The sequence below is a fragment of the Emydura macquarii genome, unplaced genomic scaffold (assembly GCF_026122565.2).
Source record: "Emydura macquarii macquarii isolate MOO-44397 ecotype Brisbane River unplaced genomic scaffold, CSIRO-AGI_Emac_v2 contig_2636, whole genome shotgun sequence".
NCBI classification, from domain to species: domain Eukaryota; kingdom Metazoa; phylum Chordata; order Testudines; family Chelidae; genus Emydura; species Emydura macquarii.
This window is the reverse complement of record NW_027132773.1, coordinates 37,807,635-37,819,837: the sequence shown is the minus strand read 5'-3', so window position 1 is coordinate 37,819,837 and position 12,203 is coordinate 37,807,635. Positions and strand designations below refer to the sequence as shown.

Sequence of the window (12,203 nt, the reverse complement as noted above, 5' to 3'; positions counted from 1 at the left end):
ACAAGAAAATCCTTAATGGCCACTGTTTCTGTAGATTGAGTGCATTTTGTTGCAAAATCCTGGACCAAATGCAATATTTAGCTACGTTCTTGAACTGCAAATGTCTATTCTAAATGTACAGGTTCTCTAACACCTATATGGGGGGAAAAAATCTAAGTAATCAAATAAAATGAACGAGATGGCTTGTCTTGCCCTGTCTGACTCCCTCGCTGATCGCCACACTCCTATAAAACAACTAAAGGGAATTCAGATTCTCATTTTGCTTCAAGCTGTCCTTTAAACAGACATGATTCAAGTTTTGAAGAAACAGATTATGGAGTAGAGAGGTTTGAGGTCATCCGCATCCTCTGCATGATAACAGGAATGGTCTCTACTCATCTTGTTTTAGTATTTTCTCCCCATATGGCACAATCCCACCACAGCCAGAGGGGGTCCTGTAGATGGTGCAGCAATGATATTCTCCAAAGTTGATTTGCTTTCCAAAGTAATTTCACCCAGTCTCTCGTTTTCATACTTCATTTATTTAATATTTGATTAAGTGACTAAGTGACTTGCCTGCAGTAATACAGAAAGTCTGTGGTGGAGCATGGAATTGAACTGTAGCCTTGTGAATCTGATTCTAGCACCCCAACACTGAACCCTCCATATATCAAGCAAGAGTGTAATTTCACATATCATTCCAGAATGTGATAGCTGTTTCCTCAGATTCACCTATGGTCAAGAATGCTATCAATACAGGACCTCTTTCGGTCTTCCATCTGCACCCAGAGCTTTCACAAACATTCTGTTAATGATAGTAGCCAATCTTAAGGGCTCCAGGCTTACATGTACTCTTGCCTAGGTGATATGTTAATCCAGACTTTGTTCAGCAAAGCAGTTATCTACTCTGAAGATGCTCATGAATTCAGAGGTCTGAGAGCTTGTCTGCACATGAAACTTATTATGGAATAAGGTAGAGTTTGAATATAAAATGGAATAGCTGTTCTGAAATAAAACACTATGTATGGACACTTACTTTGGAATAAAAGTGCCACATATGGAATTACTCCAGAATAACTCATATGTAGACAAGCTTGAGTTGAGATGCACATGGAGAGACGTACCAGCGAGGAAAGATCTTTTATCAAGATCTCCTTCTATATCTACCATGATTAGGCTCTGTTTCCATTAGTTGGAACTTAGTGTTTTGTGTAGGCATGGTCTCATCTACACCTGAGGATGATTCAGAGACTATTGCCCAAGGAATACAAGAATATCCCACTCTGTGAACAGTAAAGTGCAGATTCTGTAATCTCACTAGTTATGATGTCAGAAGTGCAGTGTGTTCAGTCATCCTCTCTAGAAAAGAGTCCTCACAATTCATGCAAGTCTTCTAGTCTGTGAGTTGACATTCGACTGGTGTTGAAGTTGACACTAAACATATATTTTCTAGAATTGAAGGCAGTCTAGTCTCTTGACCTTTCAACAGGAAGTCTTGAACTCCCATGTTGTGATATGTTGACCGACATGACTGCAGTATCTTACACCAATTAATAGAGAGAGATCAGAAGATCTATCATCCATGTCAGTCATTTCCTGGATTGGGCCGAATCTTTTCTAATCTCAACTCTCCATGTAAATTCTTCAAATCAAGTGATTTAGAAACATTAGAGGGGACTTGGTCAGCAATCAATAAACCAGATAGGTGTTTGGGTCCTCAGTCTTCATGTCTCTTCTAATATCAAAAGTGCCAGGCCTTCACCCGTAGAATGGTTTGCAAGCCAACTAAATGCTGGGGACTATCCAACTTTTTCAAAATAAAATGACCTTAATTCCCTTGGATGGGTGCCTTATCACACCACTGGTCACAGTCTTTTCTATAATTATTCCCACCATTTCTCTTAATTTACAAAACAGTAAACATATGAAAAAAGATACAGCAACACTAATTCTAGTTGTCAGACCTAATGGAGATATCCATAGTTCAACTCCTTCCTCTTCTCACATAATGACTTAAGTGGGAGTTTTTGGTACTCAGCATTTTAAAAAATCAGTCATGTGCCCAAATGTGGATTCAGTATACTAATTTTCAGCTTCTATTTTTATAAAATCTTGGCTATGGTATTTATAGAGCACTACTTGCTGTACTATTATATGCAGTTGGTCAGAATCTCAACAATTATAAATGTTTGTAGCTTCCGTAATTTTTAGTAGCACTGTACCAGTTTATACCAGCTGAGAATTTGCCCCAATATCTCATGCTTTTTCTATTGTGGCACTTGTGCTCCCTGGGTTTGGGTTCTATAATAATAAGGCTCAAAGCAGATTATCAGTAATAGACATGAAAGCATAAAGGGGTTAAAACTAAATTGCACACACAGCTAATTTTTTAATGAATAAAAATACTGTCCAGACCTTAATGTCAATATTTCTGCTTTTTGTTTCAAAACCAAAAGTGCACACTAGAAGCAGCTTTGCACAGGCTTTTCTCTTTGAGACTAGGAAGCATCAAAAGCAGTCTGTTTAAAACATCATTTGTTTCTATTATATTTTAAGGAGACTTTAAAAAGTTGCACTTTTATATAAAAACTCTTATTCTATTTTCTTACTTAAATTTCATCATGTTCTTCAGTAATGAAATAAAACCAGTTTTGACAAATAATCTTGTATCAATGTATGCTGAGTCTTTACCTTTATTAAAATACAATAAAGGGTTAATTGAAAACGAAATGCATGAATTGGAAATAATTCATAGTCATTATTTAAAAGAAAACATTATAGAAATCAAATACGGGTGTTGCAAATCTTTGATTTGTAGATGAGAATAAACCAGCAGCATGGTGGGTTTTCTTAATGCAAATGCATAAGTGGAAAAAAGAAGAAAATAAAATAGCTTAAAATGGCCACCATTATCACATGGTAGCTAGCAATTTAGATATGCTGGAACTCCCAGGAAATTGCATTCTTGGAGTCCCCAGTATTTACAATGCAGTCCCCAACAGTACAGCTTCAATAGAAGGACCTTCCCACACTTGCTGCCCCAGATCCATTCTCCACCTTTTCCTAGGGTAAGAAATACACACTTCCTCTCCCTGGCAGAGATCTCTCCCTGTACGTCTTCTATTTCTATTCACCAGAAACTAAAGTAAAAAATTCTGTAAATCTTCAGACAGGTACATCATTAGCCCTACTAACTTACTCTTCTTAAGTTTTAGAGACCATGCAAGTGGTATTTCCATTTGAAGTTATTTAAAGAGAATTGCTCTGTAGAATTTATTTTAATTTATCAGAAATCAGAAGTTTAACTGTTCATAATGAAAAATGAGTCAACTTTTCCTCTTATGTTTTTTCCCTAGGTGTCGTTATTAGAATACCGAAAGAGACAACGAGAAGCTAGAAAAAGTGGTTCCAAGACAGAGAGCTTTTCTCTGGTTACGGTATCTCCTCATGCTGCTGGTGGAGGAAGTATAAGCAGTAACAACGGTGCTAATGATGGGTATAACAGTGGTGAAAATGGGGAGCCAATTGAAAACACTGCTAACCTATCTTTACCATTGCCAGCTACTGTTTATAATACAACTCCAGAAGAAACTGGCAACAACTGTTCAACTAAAGAAGCTTCTTCCAGTGAGAAGAATGAACCAGAAGTTCAATGGTAAGCCATTTAATACAGTTTGCAAGTTCAGAAAATGTGTTTGTTTAGCCAAATAGACAATGAAAGAAGCATTTTCACTCTAAATTTGTAAATTTAGAGTGAAAATGTAGCAGAGTGTCTAGAAAATATTACATCTGCATTATGTAAAATTTTAAGTGTCATGAATTCCTGATAGTATCAGTTCATTTTATTAACACATATGGCAGTGTTTTATAGAATCTAACTTTGTCAGACTTGTATTTTGATATTTTATACTTTCTTAGTGTGCTACAGCAGGCTGACTTGGAATCAAAAGCAATGGAATACCATTTATAAATTCGTAAATTATACATGTTTGAACAGAATACTTAAGCTACATTTACTTCACAAAAAATAAGTTTTGGCCAGAAGCCTTGCTTTCAAATGAGTGAATAAACGTTTTAATTCTGTTTTCCTCACAATCAGAGACTGGATTCTTTAGGGAAGTGATTGGAATAGATATACACATTTGCTTCTGTCACTGAAAGTTTACACTTGGAATATTCAGCAGCTTGTAGTATGGTGAGGAGATCTGTTAGTAAATGGTCATATTTTAGCTTGGGTAAAACAAATCAATACTACTTGTTTCTGTGGATTATAAAATCATAGATAGATAGGATGGCAGGAAGAAAGCTGTCAAGGTCAAGATTGTAACTTTGGCCTACCTAGATAGAGTATTTTTTAATTTCATTTTTTGGACAGAGCATTTTTTGCAGCATACCATATACATTAGGGTTCCCAGCGTTGCTAGCACAGGTAGAGGTGATATGATGTTAGCTAAAATGGAAAACTTTTCTCATGTTTCCCTACTGTTGAGAAGTCCCCCCAGAGCCTCATGCAACCATGAGTTGAGAAGCTGAGCAAGAAGACCCACCTCTGCTCAGATGGTACTTAGGTTGTGCCTGTTGAGCACAGCTGGACTTCACAAAAGTTTTGGGAGGTCTTTAAAGGAATACTTTTAAAAAAAAATTAACTTTGTAGTGAGGAATCATGCAGAAATTAGTGTATTTAGTAATTTAGTAATTAGTGTAGGATGTAAAGGGAGGTAGCTGAAGAACAGCAGAAGTAAAGAAATCAACCAGCAACACAGAAGATAGGGGGGAGAATGGAAAATTCCTTACCAATAATTTCCTTTCTGCTAGCAGCATCTCCCACAATTCTGGGGTGGAGCTCTTGGAGGTGGATCAATATTTTGGCACTGCAGAGTCTGGCCCTGCCTCCTCTGTTCCTGCTTGCTGCTGGATGAGTTATTCCCAAGCTAAAAAACTTGCATAACATCATTAATAAATATTTCAGAAGTAACAAAATAGCTATGTACATTAGACCTTGGAAAATGGTCATATTGTAACGATTCCACTTGACTCCTGAACCATCCAGGGTGGGTAGAATAATGGGAGAAAGGAAATTTCTAGCAGAAAGGAAATTATTTATAAGGAATTTTCCGTTCTGCAGCCTAGCATCTCCCACAATTCTGGAGATCTGGAAAGTAGCAAACAGTGAACAGATGTAGGGAAGGTTATGAAACAAAAGTTGGGTAGGAAAGAAGTACCATCCTTTTTGTGAGCTTGCTCAAAAGTCTATGATTTCTGGGTCACTGCATGCAGCACCTTCCTGCCAAAAGAGGCCTCTGCAGAAGATAGAAGGTCCATCTCGTAATGCTTGGTTAATGAAGCAGTTCACTATAAACCACATGGCTGCTTTGGAAATTTCCACATTTGCCTTGATCCCTTCTGGGACAGAAATCTCTGATGTGTAGGCTTCCGCAATACATAGTCTCAGCCACCTAACGATGAAGGACTTGAAAGCTCTGAGTCTCTGGCATTTTGGGTGGAATGGCACAATAGGGAGCCTGATCTTCTTGCGGAGTTTTTTTATGCTTGAGATTTTTAACACTCTTCTGACATCTACGGTGTACCACATCTTTTCATTTGGATGTTGTGGTTTTGGACACAATGAAAAAAGTACAACCTCTTGGGAAACACAGAAGGAGGAATTTACCTTAGGAGAAAAAGGGATCCTGAACACCACCTTGTCCTCATGTAACATGCAGTAAGGCTCCTGCATAGAGGTGGCAGTTCCGACATTTGCCTGGCAGATGTGACAGCTACTAAGAAACAAGTTGTAATGGCCAAATAAAAGGCCGATTCTGACATCAGACGCTCAAAAAGATGACTTGTCAGGGCTCTCAGAACTAGTGAAAGGTCCTGTTTTCGGAAGAATGGCCTGACCATTGGTCTGGCTAATCAGATTGCTCAATCTGCCAGGGAATCTGAAGATCCTGCAAATAGTGCACTGCAAAGAGCAGACGTCTAAGGCACAGTGGTACTGGGCTGAAGGTCTTGGTCTATGCTTCTTGTAGGAAGTCCAGAACAGTTAGAATTCCTGGAGTTCTGGGATTTGCACTGATCTCTTGGCAATGTTGTTGAATCTGAACAAACTAGAGAAGTACACTTTTAGCATTTATACTCTGTTAGAGGAAGAATATCTGAATTACTCTGGAGGACAGATCTTTCAGTATTTAGGCTGTTAGTTGAAGCTATTTTGGGTCCAGGTGAAGAATAGGATCTTCTGAAAGGATGTCCATTCTATGTGGAAGCTGGAGTTGGGGCTCCAATGTCAGATGTATCAGGTCTAAGAAGCAAAGTCTCCTTGGCCAAAAAGGAGTTATCAGTATTATCATCAAGTGTTCTCATTTTATTTTCTGAACCAATTCCCCCAGTAATGGAAAAGGTGGAAATGCACAGAATGGGCCCTGCAGCCAGCTATGCAATACAACAGCTGTTCCTAGGGATCTGCCTCCTCTGTGAAGTATTTTGGCCTCTTTGTGTTTGTATGATCCATGAATAGCTTGGTTGAAGGGAGGCTGAACTTCTGAACAATAAGATTGGAAACCTCCTGAATCAGGAGTTGTTGACCCTGTTGCTGACCCATTGGAGTTGTTGACCTTGCGCCTGCTGACCCAGTCTGCCTGTTGGATCAGGTTCCCTTTGATGTAGAGTGCTCTGAGGGGGGCAAAAGGAACTTTTCTACCCACCTCATTATTTCCATTGTTTTCATGTGTTGTTTCCCTGTGGTTGTTTAAATATGTGACTGTGGTAGTATTGTCTGATTGAACCAGGATGTGGTTTACCCTCAGGTTGAGTTGGAACCTTAGTGTAGCTCTCAGCTCTAGGAGGTTTATGCTGTGAGCCATTTCCTCCTCCTTGCTGCAGATTCCCTGGGCTGTTTGGGTCTCTAAGTGAGCTCCCCAACCCTCCAGGCTAGCGTCAGTTGCAAAGACTAAAGGATCTGGAAGGCAGGTGGGCATGCCTTTGCAGACATGGCTTTGGTCTGACCACCGTTGTAAGGAGATGATCTGTGTCAGAACCTGTACATGATCTCTCGTGTTCTGGGGAGTGGTCCTACACCTTTAGAATGAAAGCTTAAAGACTTCTGATGCATGATTGTGCCCATGGAATGATCCCTATCCGTGACATCAGAAGTCCTAGGAGTTGGAGGCATAGTAGCTGCAGCTCTAGAGCAAGAAAATAAATTCCTGGATGGAACCAGAGAACTTTTCTCAGCCGATGATGAAGCCATGGGCCTGGAGAAGATTTAGTGTCCAAGTTGTGGCCCTAAGCACTGCTTACTGTACTGGAGCTCTGGTGAGGATGTTGTCCAGCAAGGGGTACAGGTGAGTTCCCTGCAACCTGAGTCTGCCTGTTATCACCAATATCTGGCTGTTATTTTGGTCTGCGGAAAGGCTGAAGGTGAGCATTTGGTACCAATGATGTTCCTGCCATAGGTGAATGGGGTATGGAGATATGCTTCTGCTAGACCTACTAAAGTTAAGAATTCCCTTAGGAGAGGGAGAGATCTCCATCCAAAACTTCATTTTCTTACCCACTTGTTGAACCTTTAGAGATTGAGAATAACTTTGATACCTGCCATGCAGTTCTATACAACGACAAAGATGGGGTAAGAAACCCAGAGCACCTTTCTTTTATGGGAACACTTTCTATCACTTTCATATGCACAAGATGAGATATTTTGTTCTGGATCAGATTGCGTTTTACGTGCTCATTGGAGCTGGTTGACTGGATGAAGAATGGATGAGGGAGAGCCCTTAGCTTGAGGGAGTATCTTGGCTCATTATTTCCCTGACCCATTTGTCCTGTGATCGATGAAAACCATTCTTCTAGGAAATGAGCTAGCCTGCCCCGTAGCTTGAGCTCTGGATGGAGGCCTATGTGATCTTTGTCAGAAAGTGGAATTTGGGGGGGCTGAAGTCCCTCTGGACTTTGAGTCCACTGTTTCTATTTGGGAATCTGCTGTCCATTTGCTGGTACCTCTGTGTGGATGAGGAGGAAAAGGAGTGCCTCTGTCTGAGGGACAGTCTGTATTCTCCCCAGAGGGCCCTTAGTGGGGAAGTGAGAAGAGTGGATTTTGCTGCATTCTCAGCTAACACCTTACACAGATTTTCTCCAAAAAGGAGGGAGCCTGTAAACTTGGCCAAGCATAGGACCTGCTTATAGTGAATATGTATCTTTCAGGATCAAAGCCAGGATTGATTTGAATCTGGGCTATTTAAATCACCAAGTGGAAAGTCTTGATTTTAATCATCAATTCTAATCAATTTTTCCATTTGTACTTCAGTTACTTTCTAAAGAAAGGTACCTTTCTCATTGGTTTATATAACCATTAAAATATGTGGGTTTACAACGAAACAGATCCTTTACACTAGATTTGGTACATCTTTTTGCTGCGTGGGAGGGTTACACTATAATTATGTACATTTATTTAAGCAATTATATAGCTTAATATTCTTCTTCGAATGCTTGCTCATGTCCATTCCCAATTTAGGAGTCTATGTGTACCTGCACCGGTGCCGGAAAACTTTTCCCCTAGTGGTACCCATACAAGCCGGCTCTAGTGCCCCCCGCAGTGGCACACAGATAGGCGCTGCTGGTTCCCGCTCCCTCTCAGTTCCTTCTTGTCACCAGTGACAGTGCTGGAACCTCTCTTGCCTTCACAAGTTCTTTCGCTAAACCTAGTTGTTTGTTCATTGTTCTAGTGTACATAATTAATCGTTTTGTTATAGTTCTAGTTCTTTAGACGGTAGCGTCTCAGTGTTGGGGCATGCCTTGTTCTCCAGGATTTAAACCTGCGCTTTGTGTAAGAAGGCTATGCCGAGGAGCGACCCTCATCACAGTTGCCTAAAGTGTCTGGGGAAAGCACACGGCCGTGAGAGCTGCAAAATCTGTAAAAGCTTTTGTCCATGGACTAAGAAAGACCAAGATATTCGTCTCTGGGCCATCCTGATGGAATCGACACTTAGACTGGTGTCAGAGCCCAGCAGATCAGACTTGGCGCCAAGCACAACGACTTCGGTGCACAATGCCCCTCCGGCGTCCTCTTTCTCCTCTTGGCACCTATCACTCTCCCCAGTACCAAAGAAGACTCATACGGAGCGGGGGCACACGCCAGCAGAGAAGACCAAGGGGGACCTGGTGAAACCTGCATCGAGCTGCCAGTCTTCCCCATCTAAGGCGGGTCCCTCACCACTGCAAGTGTCGACCCCGGCACTGGGGCCCTCACCACCTGGTGGTGCCATCGACTCCAGAGGCCTTTCAGACAATGAAGGATCTTCTGGCATTGCCTGTGCCGCCAATGATCAGGGACAGCAGGCCACTGCACTGAGATTCAGCACTGGGACAGGCGGGCAACCTGTTGTAGGGCAAGCCACCTCACAATTCTGCTCGGCAGTCCCTTTCACTGAGTCACTGTTCACCAGTGCACAGGTAGTCCCCAGAGTTGAGATCGCGCTCTCCGAGTCAGGACAGTGCCAGACCGGGCTCCTGCCGCCGGTCTCTGGATGACCGACACCAGACAGAGCACCACTAAGGACTCTTGAGGTGACACAGGTCGCCAGACTCGCAGCACATTTCACCGGCACCCCGACCCCGCTCGCCTAGTCTGTACAAGAAGCCAAAGGACAAGAGTCAGTCCTATTGCACCCATCATTTGGAATCTCCATGCCGCTCGCTGGTGCATCGACATGCTCCATACAACACCATGAGATATTCGGAGTTGGCACTGCCCTGGCTGTCAGACAGCAGCGCCTCATCCTCACACAGCGAGGAGGTTGTTTATATGAGGCAAGCCCCGGCCCTGATGCCCAGCTTCCCTACAGTGCTGCCAGTGGGGGTGTGGCCGCAATGTCAATGGCTCAGACCGTGGCCCTGATGGTGGGGGTTTCCCTCTGGGATTCCGCAGGCCAGTTTGGTGAGAGGTACTTCAGTACCACACTCCATCCCTCAGAGTTTGGCACTGTACTTGGACATGGATTCCGATTGTGGAGGTTCTTGCACCTCAAGCATACAGGGAAACATCTCACCCAGAGCAGAAGCCCCTCCTCCACCACAGCGACCAGCCTCTTCCTTGTCATCGCCATATAAAGCAGTTGCAGGACTGTCTTTGGGAGTGCCACTGGATGATTTCAGGGCGCACCAAGATCTACTGAAAAGGATCGCCTCCAACCTGGGTCTCAAAATAAAGGAATTGGATAAACCAGTGGATGAGCTTTTTGGGGTACTGACCTCAGTAGCTCACATACAGTGGCCCTCCCAGTCTATGAAGAGGTGGTTAAATTGTCCAAACCAGTATGGCAAACCCCTGCCTCCTTGCCCCCCCACATCAAAGAGGGTAGAGAGGAAACATTACATACTGGCAAAAGGGTTTGAATACATTTACACCGACCCAGCATCAGGATCCCTGGTGGTCACCGCCGCCAATGAAAGGAACAGACAGGGAAAGTGAGCTCAACCCCCAAGAATAAAGAGGCGAAAAGACTGGACTTTTTCGGTCAAAGTTTATTCCGAGGCTAGCCTACAGCTATAAGTGGTAAACCAATGGGCATTTCTGGGGAGATATCATTTCAATATCTGGCAGTTGCTAGAAAAGTTTGCGGACTCATTGTCCCCCTCCTCTAAACAGGAGTTTGAGGCCATCTTGGAAGAAGGGAGAGCGGTTGCCAAGGCGTCCCTGCAAGCAGTTTCTGATGCAGCGGACTCTGAAGCCAGGACAGTGGCCTCAGCGGTATCCATGAGATGGGCTTCATGGCTGTAATCCTCAAACAATTGATCAGGACCTCCCCTTTGATGGCATGGCCCTCTTCGCCAAGCAGACGGATTCTAGGCTGCATGGCATGAAGGACTAGAGCGCGACTCTGCAGTCCCTTGGCCTGTATACCTTGTCTTCATCTAGGAGGCACTTCAAGCCCCCCCAGCACCAGCAGCGGTTTGGGGATCATTCCCGTAGGGACTCCTACAAGAGGAAGAATAAAGGATACAAAAGGCACCAGGGCCGCTCATCATCCACCAGCCCTCAGCCAAGCTCTAGCCGCCATAATTGGGATGGAAAGCAGGCCTTTTGAAGGTGCGCCCGAGAATGACCTTCCAGTTCTGCCCATGGATCCAACCTCCCCTTCGTTTTCATCTCGCCTAGCCCGTTCTCTCTCAGCCTGGGTTACCGTGACTTCTGAATGATGGGTGCTCAGCACGGTGGCTATTGGTTATACATTCCAGTTTGCTTCACTCCTGCCTTCCCACCCTCCCTCCCCATCCGTCTTCAGGAACCCCTCTCACGACCAACTCCTCAATCAGGAGGTCCAAGCACTATTGCATGTGGATGCAGTGGAAGAGGTTCCCGGGACCTAGAGGGTCGAGGTTTTTATTCCTGTTACTTCTTGATTCCAAAAGCAAAGGGAGGACTGAGGCCCATCCTGGACTTAAGGTGCCTCAACAAGTACCTCAGAAAGCTACAGTTTTGTATGGTTTCCCTAGCCACCATCATTCTCTCTCTGGATCCGGGCAACTGGTACGCTGCTCTCGATTTAAGGGACGCATATTTTCACATTGCAATCTTCCCTGGTCACAGGAGATTCCTGAGGTTTATGGTAAGAGATCGCCATTACCAATTCATGGTGCTCCCTTTCTCTCAACGGCACCAAGGGTCTTCATCAAGTGCATGTCAGAAGTAGTGGCCTACCTCAGGAGGAGGGAAGTGCAGGTGTTTCCTTATCTGGATGATTGGCTCAAGGGGGCAGGTCATGGTCTCAAGTTCAGGACACCATCGTGATTACCCAGAACATTTGCCAGGCGCTAGGCCTCCTAATAAACGAGCAAAAATCTAAATTAGTCCCCGTGCAGAAGATAGAGTTTGTGGAGGCAATGTTGGATTCGACCAGAGCATTCCTTCCAAAAGAGAGGTTCCTGGCAACGACAGCCATTATAGCTTGCATTTTGACCCACCCCCTCACGACGGTGAGGGTATGCCTCAGCCTCCCAGGCCATATGGCGGCCTGTACCTATGACCTCTCAAGATGTGGTTGGCATCGGTGTACTCTTTAGTCAGGCACCACCTGGACAGAATACTTACGATTCCTCCGGAAGTACTTACCTCCCTAGCATGGTGGATGAGTCCACAGCAGGCGTTCTTGGGAATACCCTTCAAGGCATCCCAGCCGTTGATAACGCAGATTTTCGATGCCTGGGATGGGGGGCACACTTGG

General features: G+C 43.7%; 1 protein-coding gene across 6 annotated transcripts in view; it reads left to right on the top strand.

The window, feature by feature from the left end:
* The window catches only part of KMT2E (lysine methyltransferase 2E (inactive)), a 128,837-nt gene that overhangs the window by 109,471 nt on the left and 7,163 nt on the right, over positions 1 to 12,203 (top strand). For all 6 annotated transcript variants that reach the window (XM_067564489.1, XM_067564486.1, XM_067564488.1 and 3 more), the window contains one exon: positions 3,336 to 3,634. In XM_067564489.1, coding sequence (XP_067420590.1) covers positions 3,336 to 3,634 — 299 coding nt within the window. The remainder of the gene's footprint in view (positions 1 to 3,335; positions 3,635 to 12,203) is intronic.